General features: G+C 36.9%; 1 protein-coding gene across 1 annotated transcript; it reads left to right on the top strand.

Annotated features, from left to right (window-relative positions):
• The first annotated feature begins 1,550 nt into the window (after positions 1–1,550).
• Positions 1,551–16,764, top strand: ube2ia (ubiquitin-conjugating enzyme E2Ia). Its single transcript, XM_063012376.1, has 7 exons — positions 1,551–1,662; positions 3,809–3,904; positions 4,579–4,662; positions 5,877–5,949; positions 6,042–6,151; positions 12,367–12,446; positions 14,200–16,764. Exons 2-7 carry the CDS (start codon positions 3,839–3,841, stop codon positions 14,258–14,260), a joined length of 474 nt encoding a protein of 157 aa, XP_062868446.1. The 5' UTR covers positions 1,551–1,662; positions 3,809–3,838; the 3' UTR covers positions 14,261–16,764.
• Positions 16,765–17,920: the final 1,156 nt, after the last annotated feature.

Raw genomic sequence — 17,920 nt, 5'->3', positions numbered from 1 at the left:
GGGAGGGAAGGGCGATTTGTAAAAGTTTAACATGTTTGGAGTTTCGTTATTTGATAACAGTCTGATATCAAAGAATGGCAAAGTTTTGTCTTACATCTTGAAGGTTTTCTTTGGGTCATTTAGTGAAAGTCACAACACCTGTAACCTTGACTTGTTTTGAGATTTGCAGTATGACTGTTGTTTGGTATTTGTTGGTGATGAAAAGAAGGCTGGTCTATAGAATCCACAATTAATGCCAACTTCAGTGGTTATACAGTTTGAAAAAGTTTTATGGGATGGTCTGTACTAAAATGACACATTGCACATCCCTAAATGTTTTAAATGTTGTATAACATGTTTTTCTATTATATTTTAAGTAAAAACAACTATTGTGAGATATATCCACTTGTTCTGTTTGCATTAGACAGAAGAGACACCCCCACTGCTGTTAAAAAAGTAACTAAGTAACGTTTACTCTGAGTTTAAATGAGTTGCTTTTTACTTTTTACTTGAGTAGATTTTTGGACTAGTAATTTTACTCGTACTTAAGTAAAAATTCATTAAAGTAATAGTACTTTTACTTGAGTACAATATTTTAGTACTCTTTCCACCTCTGGCCAAAGCGTTAGGACCACCCGCCTAAAGTGGTGTTAAAACGACTCTAAACCAACCAGAACATGGACTCCATAAGACAATCTGAAGGAATCCTGTGGATATCTTAAAGAAAACTAATGTATGCACATTTGTTTTGTGCATAAATTCACATTTTAGAGGGTGGTGGCCCTAGTGTTTTGCTGATTGGTGTTTTAACAAGTTCGAAATTCCACACAGGTGCTTAAATAATAGATTTATTATAAGAAAAATCTGCCAAAACACATTGTTTTTATTTCTGTTTTATTTATTTATTAGGATTTTAACGTTATGCTTCACACACTTTGGTTACATTCATAACAGAAACAGTACAGTAGTTACTCATTACACAAGATTCGTCAGTTCACAAGTTTGATGTCAAACACAGTCATGGACAATGCTGTATCTCCAGTTCACCTGACTGCATGTCTTTGGACTGTGGGAGGAAAACGGAGCTCCAGATGGAAACCCATGCGGACATGGGGAGAACATGCAAACTGTACTGTTACAACAGGTGCTAATACATTCTGGCAGCGATTCTGGCTTTGTGCCTTTAAATAAAGGTGTCCGAGCATCGCCTGACAGACAGTTCAGCTAGATAGATGCTTCTGGGAACGTTTCTTTTTCTGGAACAATCTAAGAATACTTTGCTAAGATCACATTAGCTTGTTTTATCTCTTAATCACTTAATATGCTTTTGTTTTTATTACGAATTCCAAGGCATCGTTCTGACCATCGTATGTGCTTGTGTAAATAGTATGATTCATATTTACTCTTTTTATTACTCATTTATAAGTATTTATGTAATAATCAGAGCTGTCAGGTGATGTGTAAAATCATGGTATTTTGGACACAGTGAACGGCAGTGCGTGGTGTATTTACTCAGGCAGGTGGATGAGTGCTCTCAGGTCCTGGTCTCTCTGTGATGATACAGGAGGGAAAACAGGCTCTGCTATAAGCTAATGCTACTGATTGTTTGCGCTTGGTTTACGTTACTTTAATAAACAGTACGCGTTAATAGAAGGAGTTACAACTGAGTGTATCTGGCACAAGGTGAGGAAATAAGTCCGTGTAAAACGGAATTGATAATAAAAGTGTTATATTGTGAGAAGTGAAATTTTAGTGTTTTTGTTTGGGTTGTAATTGCGCTCGCGACGTTGCTAGCTCTCTTGTTAGCCGCGGCTAACTGCATCTGTGTGCTGCTGTTTATGCTACCGTTAAAAGCGCCGTTAATTCTGTGTTAAACTGTTTTTGTTTTGCAATAATTCTCTCAGTTTGGATGTTTTCGCTGTTTGAAACGGTGTAAATCTGTTCATTTAAATATTTTAAAAATGCGCAGTCTGGTTCGAGCAGTAGATTGCTGTTCTTATATGCCAACATATCCAAAGTAAACAAAGCAGCGTACTTACTTCATACACGTCTAAAAGATAAATTAATAGTATAAAATTAGGCCGCTTTGTCACCAATTTAAAAAGAAAACAAAATCAATGCGTTTTTAAACTGAGTTTCAGTTAAAGAAAAAAGCCAAATATAGCCTCATAAATGTCGTCGTATGTGTATTAAACAGTATGAAAGTACATCCAATCTATAATGTATATTTTAAATTTTTATTCTATATTTGTATTGTATATTTTCTATTTTAAAGTCGCTTATTACTATAGTCTTTTTTTACATTTACATTTTCAGCATTTAACAGACGCTTTTTTTTTTTTTACAATTATGAATCATGACTGAATACAGTTTGAGCAATTGAGGGTTAAGGGCCTTGCTTAGGGGCCCAACAGTGGTGGTGAGGCTTGAACCAGCAACCTTATGATTACTAGTCCAGCATCTTAACCACTGAGCTACCACTGCCCAGAGGTAATTCTTTTACATTTACATTGCGCTTTTACCCAAAGCGACCGTGACAGTACACAATCTAAGCAATTGAGACAGTGGCAACCTGGCAGTGGTGAGGCTTAAACCCGCAACCTTCAGATTACTGGACCAGTACCTTAACCATTAGGCTACACTTATAATGCCCTCTTATAATCAGTATTGTAATGCTGCAGTTTCCCTTAGGATCAAAAAAAGTTCTATCTCAGTTTTTAAATCAAATGATTTTGTAAAAAAATTTAAACTTAAATTTCTAAACCTCTGTTAACGTTGTATTTATAATTTTAACCAAGAAGTGTGTATACATTAGGATGAACGGATTTTAAGAAAATAAAGTCAATATAAGTATTCTGACATAATGTTAATATATTTACACAGAACTGGATGGTTCACAAAGTGAATTACTAGTAAAGTAAAAGTAAACACAAAGTAAAATACTAATTGTGTAAGAATTACTTTTTGTTTATTTTCTTAGTGTCATTGCTAAGAATCCTGAACCACCCAGACCACAGGTTTCATTTCATTAGTATATGGGGTAGAAATGGGGATGAAATGTGCAGGCACAAATGTAGTAAAATAAAAATAAATGTCCAACTTTTATATTGCACTTAGATAAATGAATAGGTTATATTTTCTTGAAATGAGATACGCTTGAACAAGCTATTGAACAGTTTAAATGCAGTGGTACCTTGTAACTCAACGTCAAAATCTTTGAAACTCAACGCCCTTCATCGAGAAATTTGTGTGCGACTGCTGCTTTGCTCAGCGCTCGGCTTGAGCAGTGCGGTTAAACGTCATGGAAATATGAGACAAATCTGCATTTGTGTGGAATAATCCACTCTGAAAGCGTCCACATGTATCTGTGTTTAACTTGATTTTTTCCTGTTTCACTTTTAAACTTGTTACAGCTTGAGGTGCTAAGAAATTGTAAGTCGCAGCTTTTTATTTCAGTGTTTTTATATTATATTTGTGTTATTTTCAGTGTATAAGTGTCAAAAACAACCCCATTATTTTACATTAACCTAAAATATATGCAGTGTTACCGGACCATGGAACACATTAACAGGTTTCCCATACATCCTTATGGGAAAAATCACCTTGAAACTCAACGTCTTTTAAACTCGACGCCACTTCCAGAACCAATTGACGTTGAGTTTCAAGGTACCACTGTACTGTAAACTTGTGTTAATTTATAAAATGTTCGTACACTTTAATCTTTACTCTGTAAAATATGTTGCTTCATGACATTCGCTACACTCCTGTATTTTTATCCTGTGTTATTCTATCACTTTTGCTTATTTGTTGCTATTTTTTTAATCCCCAGGTTTCCACCCATTATTGTGAGATCTAAAGCATGTCTGGTATAGCATTAAGTCGTCTTGCTCAAGAACGAAAGGCTTGGCGGAAAGATCATCCTTTTGTGAGTACAAGAAGGTTCTGAATTATAACTGCCATCTACGTTTATACACTCCCCCTAAAAGCGAGTCCTGTTTGATACCAATGTGCATCCAAAAGCATATTCTCTATGTCTTAATAACACAAGTGTACAGATCTGGCTTGAGGGGAAAAAAAAAACCTATTTTTAAATTTCTTATACCTAACCCTCTATGCTGACTGCAGTAAACGATTTCTCTGCTTTTTGTAGTTTGTGATTTAGTTTAGTGATATTGTTTGTTTAATTTTACAGTTTAATCTTAGATGTCAGGGTGATCTATGTTAGATATCATCTTTTGGAATGGAATATTAATAAAGTGATGAAAGCAAAGCCAAAATCAGTGCCCCTGCCAACACTATTTCAGTGTTTCACATTTGTGATATGACTTTTATATCCTGTATTATTTTATATAGCAGTAAAATATGCTGTTTTATGACTAGTGTCAATGTTACATCATTATTTTGTTAATTAGCAATTGACATGTGGATCTGCATTTCCATATTAAAAAAAAAATTCATATTTAAACTGATGTTTTCTCAGTTTGTATTTATTCATTTATTTTTGCAAGACAAATAGGATGTGTTTGACTAATTCTGTTAGATTTTTATATTCATTCAGACCAAACAGCATTGCTTATAAATGATTATTTTCTTTTGCAGGGCTTTGTAGCTGTGCCCACCAAAAACCCAGATGGAACTATGAACTTGATGAATTGGGAGTGTGCCATCCCTGGAAAAAAAGCGGTAGGACTCTGTGCTGTTGAATGAGTGCTGGCGAAGCTGTACTAATAAATAGTTTGTGAACTGTTCTCTAATGATGCAACAAACCATAGTCTGTTCTGTTTTCAATGCGCAAATGAAGTTTAAATTGCACTGAATGAACAAATACAAAATTCCATGTTTTATTCCATGTATAAGATATAGGTTTAATAAGAGAAATATGCCAGCATGTGTGAAATCCTTACTATACATTTACATTGTTGGCATTTAGCAGACGCTTTTATCCAAAGCGACTTACAGTAGCGTAACAGTATACAGTCTGAGCAATTGAGGGTTAAGGGCCTTGCTCAAGGGCCCAACAACAGCAACCTGCCAATGGTAGGGCTTAAACAAGTAACTTTTTGATTAGTAGTCCTGTACCTTAACTGCTAGGCTACAACTGCCCATCCATAGTGTAAATATTGAAAAAATATTACATATTAATGTGCAGGTGTGCTTTTACTTAGCCACCTAGCTGCGTTTACACAGATAGGTTAAGTGAGATAGTAGGTCAGAACGATCCATGGAATAAATAGCAATTGCATTTTGGTTGTATGTAGGTAAATGAATGCATTTCACTTTTGAATCCCATTCATAGATTCCTTGTCTAAGTCTCTGTAAATGAGCTTCTTGATGCACAAGAGATTATTGTTCATTTGGCCTAAAAAATTAAAAAATGTATATAAAAAAATTTTTTTTTAGCTCTTTGTTTTTAAATTTTGTGCTCCTAAACATTATCTAGTGGTAAAAGTAGCTTATAATTCCAATAAACATCAGTGACGAGCAACATAGGAACATTAAGATACCTGGTAACACTAAGTTTACTTCAATACTTAATCGACATGTCTGTTTAATACCATTGACAGTTTATAAAGTTTAATATTGTTAATAAATTGCTATCGAATTGCTATAGAGACTTGTCATTTATGGCTATTGACAACCAATATTTTAGTATTGTGATTGCTCACTCAATAATATTAAGAGTGTTTCACGCTGGCTAGATTAAAGCATGTATAGCAATTTCAAATTGCAGTCCAGCTAACCAAGCTGAGGTAGACTGAGAGCAAACACGTGCCCCTTGGTTGTTATTGCTTAAGCTCGTCATGAAAACTCAGACTGCCCTTCACATATAAACTTCTTTTTTAACTGATTACTTTGTGTGATAATTGTGTGTTTATTGGTTTTGATTTCTTATTCAGACACCTTGGGAGGGTGGCTTGTTTAAATTAAGGATGCTCTTTAAAGATGACTACCCCTCGTCTCCTCCAAAGTGTAAGTTGCATCCATGATGTTTGAATCTCATTAATGTTCTACATGCAATGTCTGAAAGGATATATCTTAAAAAAAGCTGTTGCTTCCATCAGGTAAATTTGAGCCACCCCTGTTCCATCCTAACGTATACCCATCTGGCACTGTGTGCCTTTCCATTTTAGAGGAAGACAAAGACTGGAGGCCGGCTATCACTATCAAGCAAGTAAGCAAATCAACTTCTGCTTATTTAGTATACTGTACAAAAGTACATTTGTACATACTGTACATTTTTTGTATGATTATGAAGAAAGCAAATTCTAAATTCAGACTGGAATAGGACATAGGATAACTTTTGTTAAACTCGATTTAGTATTTCAATCAAATTGCTGGTTTCACCCTGGGTCAAACCACCTTTGGCTGCTTTATACAGCTGTGTATATATATTTTTAGATATGTCTACTATTTGTCACATTCGTTTTGGTCAAACTCTGTCATACTGGTGAGAGAGCAGTGGTGAAGAGCTGTATTGCCACAGAAAGTTAAATGTAGCTTTAAAGGTATTTAGGGTCAGTGTCTGTGCCATTCTCAGATCTCTTTCACACTAACAGGCTTTTTTTGTAGGAATGTTCATGCCTTATTGTGGAGATCAATTATGTCTTGGGTTATTACCAACGTATTGCTTTGCAGCAAAGCTAAGTAGTTCTGTTTGATTTTATCAGACCAGAGAATTGATCATCATTACTGGACTGAAAAATGCAAGACTCCTATTATTTTTTGCTAGTCACAACTTTCAGTTCAATTTAATTTTGTGTTTGTATGATTTGTGTAAATCCTATTTATTTAAAGTATCCTCCAGGCCACCCAGAGATGATGGGTCCCTGCTTAGTCTGGTTCCACTCAAATATGAAATTCATTACAGAAAAATTAAAGTAAATGTTGTGCAACCCCTCAGACAGAAGAACCGTACTGCTACTCGCAAAATGGAGCTAAGTAAGAGAATTGCTAGAATGTTCCCCCTGGAGGCGTACAACCAGGTTTTCACCTGCTTTGAGATCTTGACTACCAATTGCAAAATCCCATTCTCAGACACCAGACTCATCATAGCACCATACACTCAAAGCATCTGGCAGCAAGAATGGGGCATGCGAATAAATAATAATCGTAAAGAACATATTCAACCACAACAAGGCAGCGACAGTTATTGAATTCCCAAGACGCATACAACTGAAGATCCATATTTAAACCTGAAGAAAGAATTGAACAATCCTGCCATGAAACGTACTACTACTACTACTAATAATATCTAATACACAAGAACTAATTGAGTAGTTTCACAACAATGAGGGTGAATTTGCTGTTTGGTTTAATCCATTCTGCCATCAATGGCTCTTTGTAATGTCATAGGTAAGGTTTCCTATAAATGTCTCTTTGCCTAGTTCCAGATCTTGCCTTAACTTCCACATTTGCATCTTATTTTTTTACTGGCATTTTGGACAGTGGAAATTGTTCTTTCCAAGCTTTTATAACAGTCTTCTACTTTTAGAAGCCCATACTTGCCCATGATTGTCCATGATTGTTGAGTGTTAGCTCAGGGTTAAATAGCCAGAATTTACAATGCTCTGGAATTGTCGGCTAACAATTTCTAAAGACCTGCTTTTCTGCTTGTCTATTTTTAATACTTTTGCTTTAGTAAAGTTTTTGAGGTTGCTCTACCCACCGTATCCAACATGTACACATATCTTAATCGAATGCCCCAAATACACCAGAGAGAGACAACAACTACACATACCTGGAACTGTTAAAGAAACTCTCAACCAAGAAAACACAAGAGCAATCCTAAACTTCCTGGCAGAAACAAAAATAAAAAAACAAAAATAGAAATAGACAAATAGAAAAAAAACATAACACCGATCATGCCATAAATAACACAATCAAGTGTATAGTGGTGTAAAAAAAATCTAATAAATAAATCCAACATGTACTTGTATTATTTAAATGGCAGTTTAGTAAATACTTAAATGTATTTAACTTAAATTAAGTAACTGCCCCATTTGGTTTGCATGTTATTGCATATTTGTCACTTAAACAATTTTAGATCTTTAAACTAAGCACAGTTTATAGAAAGGGAACTTAAAAAAAGCCTGACACATTTAAAGAACGTGCAGATTTTTCCAGCCTCAGCTGAGATCATTGTTCATGACCCAGTAATAGAGATGATACTAGAGAAAATTAGAAGCTGTGAAAGGTTAGCCAGACGGAAACCTCTACTAACCAAGAACAGTGTCAATGCCTGTCTGACATTTGCATAAAAAGCATATTGGTGACCCTGTAGATAGATTAATCAAATGTGCTGGGAAACCTGGTAGTGTGTCTATAATTTGAAGCACTTTTTTCAGTAAAATTGTTCCACAGTGTTTATAATATCAATTTATAATACTGCAATCACTTCTAAAAGCATTTGGTTGCAGTAATTGCCGCTTAAAGTGCTGCATCATTTAAACAGGGAATTACATTTTTGTAAGGGTGAGATTAGTGTGGAATAATAATAATATAATGATCTGAGAATTGTCATGCATTATAAAACAAGTGTTTAAGGTGGGGGGAAAAAGCCAAAATAAAGACTATATAAATGGAATATAAAAACCAGACAGCTCAGATTTTAAAGGATGATCATTGCTAACATGTCTGCATGCAAAAGCAATCTGAAATCCAAAAGCAGTAGTTGCTGTATCCCATAACAGAACAAGCTTAAGGATTTACAGAGAAAAGGAATATGGAATAAGCAAACATTTGCTATTACAATAAAAGGTCAATGTTGGGTAAATAAAAGCCATTAATTCTTTTTGAAACATGACCTTGAATACATGACCTACAGGTGACCACAGGACTAAGACTTTAGAAAAGCACTTTAGTCACATTTCCTTTAGTATGTCAACCAAATATTAATGGCTAATGCCTAATAGTGTACAAAAACTAAACACAAACCAAGACTAAAAGTAGTGTTTTGACTTACCCAGTGTGGCGGTTTATATCCACTGAAGCATGCAGTTGCTTTCAAGAAGATTAAAACAAGAACTTGAAAGAAACAAGAACTAAAAATAGTTACAGAGGAGGCCTAGAAACACGTCTCAGAGGAAACCAGTGGGTGGATGGTTAATGTCAGTTGGTTGTTAATTTGCTCTAGGTATTAATGCAAGGCATTATATCTTTTCATTTCTATACTTGTGTGTTCAGTTTTGTGCTTATCACTTTCCAGCGACCTGGCTACTGATCATATTCGAGTGTAGTTTTCCCATGTCCACATAGGTATTCTGGTCTTCTCCCACCACTTAAAACATGGAGGTAAATTGGCTATTTTATGTTGTTTGTTATAAAAAGTAACTGAATTCATAAGCTTGCAATGCGCCCTGTCCAAACATTTCTGGCATTTAGCCATCGCTTTTATCCAACGCGATCTACAATTGTGACTGAATACAGAAGTGGCCTTGCATAGAAGTGGGCCCAGCAGCCTGGCAGTGGTTGGGTTTCAGCTGGCAACCTTCCGATTAATTCTAATTCACTGAGCATTCGAGGCTTTTAGCAGACACTTTTATGTGAAGCAACTTGTAATTCTGGCCTAATACAGAGCTAGCAATTGAGCTCTATGGACCTTGCTCAGGGTCCCAACAGTGGCAACCCTAGTCCAATACCTTAAACTGTAGTTACTGCTGCCCTCCTTGCCCACAGTACTTCAGTGTGGAGACTAACCCACTGCAATTCTGATCGGGATGTAGTAGTGTGAAATTAGCTTTTTTTTTTGGTGCTGAAGTTGCACTGATCAATGTTTTATTGCTGTCACTATTATCAATATGGGGAATATAGCTTTACATTTAAGACACAATTTTTAAAACGATGATTAAGGAAAATTTGGGCTGGTATGTTTATACCCCAGCTGTCAGTCAGCATATAGACACTCCCGTACAAGCCTAGCACCGTTTTCTGTTCTCACATGGGAACCAGACAGACTTGATTAATAAATAGCTAACTTCTAAAAAATGTTAGAAAATGTCAGCCATAGCTGTAGTTTACCTTGTAATCACTATGGCCAATATCTTTTCCCATGTATCTTAAATAGTTGTTTGATATATATTTTTGCACCATAGGCAGAACATTTCTGCTGCAGTAATGTCATTTGATAGATAAAATATGTGATGAAACAAGTACAAAAAAAGCAATATGATGTTATTTTTTTTATCTTATTTTGCTGATGCCCACCCTTCCTCTTTTTCTTTAATGCTGACATGATTAACCTTTAAGCTGGTTGCAGTGGAAAATCTAAGAGGCAGAAATGTATGCAAAGTTTGTTTTGCTCATAGTCATATGTATTAAAACAGTCGTCAGCATTTATTTTGAATCATATCCTGGGGGGTCACAAAAACGGATGGTGCATGGAGTTGTTTAAACCAAGCAGGGCGGCACGGTGGCTCAGTGGGTGGCACTGTCTCCTCATAGCAAGAAGGTCTTGGGTTCGATCCCCAGGTGGGGCCTGGGAGTCTAGGTCCTTTCTGGGTTGAGTTTGCATGTTCTCCTCGTGTCTGTGTGGATTTCCTCTGGGAGCTCTGGTTTCCTACCACATTTCAAAGCATGTGAATTGGAGACACTAAATTGTCCATGACTGTGTTTGACATTAAACTTATGAACCAAGCCATTGGAGGGTAATATTAGTACACCTTTAGTGCCAGTCCCAATCCTGTATTAATGGAGGGTTTTGTCAGGAAGGGTATCTGGTGTAAAAAAAGAAAAAACTGTGTCAAATGACATGGACTCGTAATCAAAAGATCGATGGTTCAAGCCCCACTACTGCCAGGTTGCTGCTGTTGGGCCCTTGAGCAAGACCCTTAACCCTCAATTGCTCAGACTGTATACTGTAACTGTACTGTAAGTCGCTTTGGATAAAGGCGTCTGCTAAATGCTGAAAATGTAAATGAAATATATGGGTGAATGTTCCGCTGTGGCGGTCCCCACTGGAGAATGACCACAATGAACCATTCATTCAGTACAGAACCATTCGAAATCCTACTGGATAATTACATACCTCAGATGTGAGCATAGAAAAAAAAGTTAATGTGTTGAATGTGATTGGATTGTGAAAGCAATATAATATACTATTTAAATTGTATCGATTGAGTGACCAACTAAAGCTTTATGTTTTCATTACATACTGTATATGTGGTACTGAAATAAGCATTTTGTATAGCACAGTTTGGTTCAGCTTGTCCCCTTGGAGAAAACTGCAAATTAATATAAAATTATTCAGACTAATAAAATGCAACATTATGATATTATTTACCAGCATGGTGGGACAGCTGGTGGAGTTAGTGGCGCAATAAAGGATCATTTATGAGGTCCTGTGTGAGATCTGTGCAGTTCTGCTTGTTTTCCCCCATTTTTGCCAAGGTTTATTACTCTGGGAGAAGTAGTTTTCATCCACCTGTTAAAAAACACGCAGAAGCTGAACTGGCTACTTTAAAAATGTCAATAGGTGTGAGTAAGGGAATGTAATAAATTTGTGGTCCTGTCTTGTGCTTAATATTTTTGGATCATGCAGGAACTAACACAACCCTGACCAGGAATAAGCTGAATTTCTTTCCACTACAGTGATAATGCCTGGATCAACAATGCATGGAGGGTTGAATGAGTTAATATGATGTGGCTTTTATAATCACCAAGTCAATCCGTGTTAACAGTTTAGCAGTACATAATCTTCAGTAGGTGTTTAAAACGTTTGCTTGTACTGCCATCAGACTTCCATGAATGTCTTTTATTAGAATGTTGTTCCATCTGTGTAGTTCCAGAGACTCATACAATCTGTGCACATTACAACAGTGCACAGCTTGTACAGTCTGTTTGTTGTGTAATGCACTTTTTATGTATTTTTGTAGACAGTTGCTAGGTGTAGGGGTTAAGTCTGGCAAAAAAAAAAAAATTGTACAACGTCTTCCTGAAGGTGGTGAAACATATTTTTATCTTAAAATTGGGTATGGTGGCTCTGTGGGTAGCACTGTCACCTCACAGCAAGGAGGTCTTGGGTCTGATTCGCAGGTGGAGTGGTTCGGATCCTTTCTGTGTGGAGTTTGTGTGGGTTTCCTCCGGGAGCTCAGGTTTTCTCCCACAGTCCAAAGACATGCAGTGACATGAAGTGAATTGGAGATACAAAATTGTCCATGACTGTTTTGACATTAAAGTTGTGAACTGATGAATCTTGTGTAACCAGTGACTACTGTTGCTGTCATGAAGGTAACCAAAGAGTGTAAAACATGACATTAAAATCCTAATAAATAAAACTGGGTGTTTTAGTTTAGATTTTTCTTTTGTCTTGCCTTTTTCTGCTGCCTTAATTATAATTATTATTATTATTATTATATTACATTGCTATTAATATATAATTGTTTATTTTAGATATTGCTAGGAATCCAAGAACTCCTAAATGAGCCAAATATTCAGGACCCTGCACAAGCAGAGGCATATACAATTTACTGGTAAGTGTTTTTGATTTCATTCTCAATTATGAACTCTAATAAAATATCAATAACTAATAACATAATAACTCTAACATACAAAATGCAATGTTATGTTATATAAACTCAGTTAACTTATGATAATAAAAAAAAAAAACCTTGTAACAATGTTTACTTAGTAAGGAATCCAATGAAGTACCAGCTTACCTTGAGATTACGGATGTTTTCACACCTGTAGGTTTGTTTGCTCTGGTCTGAATCAGTTGATGCATTTGTTAACTTGGAACGTTTTCCTCTGGGTTTGGTTTCTTTTTAGACAGAGAGAAGTTCAAATAAATGTTTACTCTGCTTATTGGTCAGATGTGTCTGAATCAGAAGCAAGAAAGTAAATGCAGGAGAAAGGTCCCATGTTTTTTGGACTAGTGCATATTTCTTTGCAAGAGTAGCAGAGGTGGCATTTGTTTATAGCTGTAGTAATCTGGGAAGTATTTCTGGTTAAAGTACATCATCAGAATTCCAAACTCATTTTGAGAGTATGATGTACTGACTTTGCAAAGAAGACATAGTACCCTTAGAAAAAGCACATTAAACCAAAACAGTTTAGCTCAAACTCGAGGTGCACACTTGGTAGTTGAGTCAGATCGAGGTCGAACCACGTTCTCGCCACAGATGCAACGCTGCAGAGTTTGTTTGGGACCGCACAGAGACACCCTCCTCTGTAGGATCTCGGTGTGCTTGTTTTGGTCACACCTAAGTCTGATTACTGTGTTCACATCTACCCAAAGGAATCACACAGGAAATTGAACCTAAGCTTCATTTAACTAGTGGCTCTGTGGTTAGCACTATCGCCTCACAGCAAGAAGGTCCTGGGTTTGAATTCCAGGTGGTGTGGTCCAGGTCCTTTCTGTGTGGAGTTCCTTCCGGGAGCTCCGGTTTCCTCCCACAGTCCAAAAACATGCAAGTGAGTGCAAGGTGAATTAGAGATATGAAATTGTCCATGACTGTGTAACGAATAACTTCCTGTCATGAATGTAACCAAATTGTTTAAAACATGACATTAAAAATTTTATATAATAATAATAATTTAAGCAGACTATGGAAAGCATAGCTTTGGTTCGGTGGGTAGCACTGTCGCCTCAGCAAGAAGGTTCTGGGTTAGATTCCCAGGTGGAGCGGTCCAGGTCCTTTCTGTGTGGAGTTTGCATGTTCTCCATGTGTCTCTGTTGGAGCCCTGGTTTCCTCCCACAGTCCAAAAAGATGCAAGTGAGGTGAACTGGGGATGCAAAATTGTCCATGACTGTGTTTAACATTGAACTGGTGAACTGATAAATGTTGTGTAACGAATAAAATAGTAATAAATAATAATAACAATTTAAGCAGACTATGGGAAGCATGGTGGCTCGGTGGGTAGCACTGTCGCCTCACAGCAAGAAGGTCCTGGGTTCGATTCCCAGGTGGAGCGGTCCAGGTCCTTTCTGTGTGGAGTTTGCATGTTCTCCCTGTGTCTGCGTGGGTTTCCTCCGGGAGGTCCGGTTTCCTCCCAACAGTCCAAAGACATGCAGGTGAGCTGAATTGGAAAAACAAAATTGTCCATGACTGTGTTTGACATGTAACCAGTAACTACCATTTCTGTCATGAAGGTAACCAAAGTGTGTAAAACATGATGATCAAATCCTAATAAATAAATATTACCAGACTTAAAAGTGCTAAAATGTTGTTGACTGTAAACCCTAATTGCAGCCTTTTGATTTGTTTTTTTTTTGTTCCCTCACAGCCAAAACAGAGTGGAATATGAAAAAAGGGTCAGAGCACAAGCCAAAAAGTTTTCTCCGTAAGCCTCAAGATTTCATTCTGATGGAAGAAACGATATTTAACAGCGACCATGCAGTTTTCCCTAGCTTTCATTTCATTCCCCTCCTTCCACTTCACGGTTTTCCACAAGGGTTTGAAGAACTGAACGTGTTGTGCCATCGTGTGTCAGGTGATTCATTTAACAAAGCACTCAATCAGCTCTTAATTTGGCTTTATTGTTTTTAAAAGAGGTGGATGACACCTTTGCCACCTATTCCAGCTCAGTGCTGGCACAAGCACTCATTCCATGAGTTCTCCAGCTCTGTATGCTACAGTGGTGGTGTTTTTTTTTTTTTTTTTTTTGGATCCATAAACGACTGGTTAATTAGCTCATGCAATGAATTCGAGTGTGTTTGTACAGGGACAACTGACTTCTGTGCTGTCGTCTTTTCGGGGCCTGTCTCATGAAGCAGGGTGGATTGGTTATCTGGTTACATTTGGGGTAAGAATGGATTTTATATCCAGTGATTGATCTAGTATTACCAGATCACGTGTAGACTGTATACAGCTCTTGGACCTATCATCTTTTAAAAAGTCCAGTTCATTTCCTGGCTACCAAAAGTGAGCCAGACTCTAAAAATAGACATATCATTTCTTTAGAGGACGTCCATCCAAGACCACTTAAAAAAATAGCCTTTAATCTACTTTACAAGCCTAGCACTCAATTCTTCATTACCATTTTCTTTAAATGCTCTTTTGATGTTCAAATGATATGCTCGATTCTGTTCCTAATTACTGAAATGACAGCCAAAATATTTTTTAATTCCATTTATCCAGTGTATCCAGTTAGTTGACTGATCTGTACATGCAAGTGAGAACAGTTACATGTGGCTACAGTCACAAAAAATCGAATTTTTCCAGGATTTAGTAAGAAAAAGCTGGAGAAACTGATCAGATGATCCTGTGTATCAGGCAGGGTAACTCTTGGAACCCTTGGAACTAGAGTCAGAGACCCCTTTTGCCCTGCATGCTAAAGACAAACATGACAATATGAATGCTTCATTTTCCAAACATGACTGTTCTTTTTATGTATGTGTGTATTATAAATAGAAAATGTTTTAGGGCCAGTTTCATTTTTATGGCTAAATCTGTTCATTTTTATATATATATATATTTTGTGGGCTAAATAAACATACAAAATAGCACATTTTTGCTTGCAGCAGAAGTGTTTCTTCTTTACTGTCTTAAAAAAAATAATTGGCTTATGGGTTATGACCAGAAGAATTCTATCCAGGGGTGCAACTACCAGGGGGGGCAGGTCTTAAAAAAATAATTGGTTAGAAAATTGTTTTTACCCAATATCAAATAAAACAGTAACAAACAAAAAGTAATTATTCAATGCAGATTTTACAATCTGCATTCTCGATGTCCTCTGTACAAAACCTCAAATGTCAAAAGGTAATATTTTGACAGCACCTGTACTAAATTACAGTGGAATGAACTGAAAAGAGTCATTTCTTAATGCTTGGCTGTTTAGTCCAGGTTTCCAGCTTGCTTCCACCTGGCAAAATAAGTTCAGCTGTTGCATATTACACAACAAATAGGTTTTTATGAGTACTTAAATATATGGCTGTTTTCTTACATTTACTGACCACTTTATTAGGAATATTATGCTCAGTTATGGCTTCAGTTCTTTGTAGAATGCACTGGATTCTTGGATCTCCTGTTCCACCAAGTTCCAAATGCTTTTTTGATATTGACCTAGTGACTAAGGAGGCAGCTGGAGTACAACAGAACGAGTTTAACAAACAGCACATGATGATGCTGAAAGCAGTCATTAGACGATGGTATATGTGGCATTCAAACCCCATTCTCACACCACCAGCCGGAGCTGTTGACGAACTGCTGCTCACTGGATGTTTTTCAGTGTTTTTCTGTGTCTATTTCACACCTGATCAGCAGTTTTTGAAGAGTTTAAACCGCTAATAAACAGAGCCCCTTATAACAAAGATATAAACCCAAGCCTTCATGAACCTGCTTTATAAGACGGGCCCCTGCTTTGAAGATAATGAGCGATTAGGAATATGATGTTTATATTTGTTACAAAACACACAGGCGATGTTTTACATGCACATCCACATCACTGCTCTAATATAAACAAATAAGGTATGAGCATACATTGATGAATTCATTTTTTTTTTTTATTTCTTTGTCAGACTGGCTATATTTAGACTCTTCTATGGTTTTAATAATGTAAAATGCTATTGCTTAAATGTCAGTATTTCAACTGCTGTAAAATGATACTTTTATACGTTCTTGATTTTTGAAGTAGTGTGTCGATCGAACTTTCCATTCCTGGTGCGGGCAGTGCAGACAGCATGTTGTAATATAGTGTATGATATGCTGCCTTGGCTGAGTAAATAAGTACTGCGAAAAGGCTTCTGAAGCAAAGCCAGAAGATTCGTTCGTTGCTGCCGCAGTCTTTGTGTTTATATGGTGTTTTTTCATGTAAGTGTTTAGAGTAAATAAAATGTTTATACAAAGCCAAGATGTGTAAATCCGGGGTCAGTTTATTTACTACACTTTTCATGTCCATTTATTGGCCATTTTTAAGGGTACATACATACTGTATATATGGATACACAAATGCTATCTTTGATGGGGTAGAGTGTAACAAATATGACTTACCAAATACTGTTCGAGTGGTGGACCATTTTCAATACCATTTACATTTTTGGCATTTGGCAGAGGCTTTTATCCAAAGTGACTTACAGTACTGTGAGAGTATAATGTGTAAGCAATCAAGGGTTAAGGGACTTGCTCAAGGGCCCAACAGTGACAACTTGGCATTGGTGGGGCTTGAACCAGTCCAGTACCAGTCCAGTACTAGTCCAGTACCTTAATCACTAGGCTACAACTGCCCTATACCCAATATACCCAATACATAAACTGTTAAGCTACCACTGCCTAGTTTAGAGAGTGTCTGACAAAGTATGCATAGCAACAGACAGAATTCAACGAGTATAATTGTGTATTTAAAATGTGCACCCGCCACTCAGGGGGCGCGGTGGTAAAACACAAGGCTTATGACCAGAAGAATTCTATCACCACAATCAAGCATAGAGGTGGGACAGTAAATATGTGAGGATGTTTTTTTTAAGCAGGAACTGCCAATCTTGACTATGTGAGGTGAAGAGGTGTCAGAAGCTTGTTAGCTGAAATAACTTAGAGGTTAGAGGTTATTAAGGTCGAAAAAATTTTCCACTAAGTTCTGAAACTGGGGGTTAAATAATAGTGCACATGAACATTTGTCATTTTCCATCTAAGCTTAAAATTGTCAATGTATATTATCAATACATATTCTTAAAACCACCTCCTTGTTTCTTCTCACTGTCCATTTTATCAGCTCCACTTACCATATAGAAGCACTTTGTAGGTGTACAATTACTGACTGTAGTCCATCTGTTTCTCTACATACCTTTTTAACCTGCTTTCACCCTGTTCTTCAATGGTCAGGACCACCACAGAGCAGGTATTATTTAGGTGGTGGTTCATTCTCAGCACTGCAGTGACAATGACATGGTGGTGGTGTGTTAGTGTGTGTTGTGCTGGTATGAGTGGATCAGACACAGCAACGCTGCTGGAGTTTTTAAATACCGTGTCCACTCACTGTCCACGCTATTATACATGAGAATGATCCACCA

The sequence above is a fragment of the Trichomycterus rosablanca genome, chromosome 2 (genome assembly GCF_030014385.1).
Source record: "Trichomycterus rosablanca isolate fTriRos1 chromosome 2, fTriRos1.hap1, whole genome shotgun sequence".
NCBI classification, from domain to species: Eukaryota; Metazoa; Chordata; class Actinopteri; order Siluriformes; family Trichomycteridae; genus Trichomycterus; species Trichomycterus rosablanca.
Note: the sequence above shows the minus strand (reverse complement) of the source record. Positions and strands in the feature narration are given on the sequence as shown.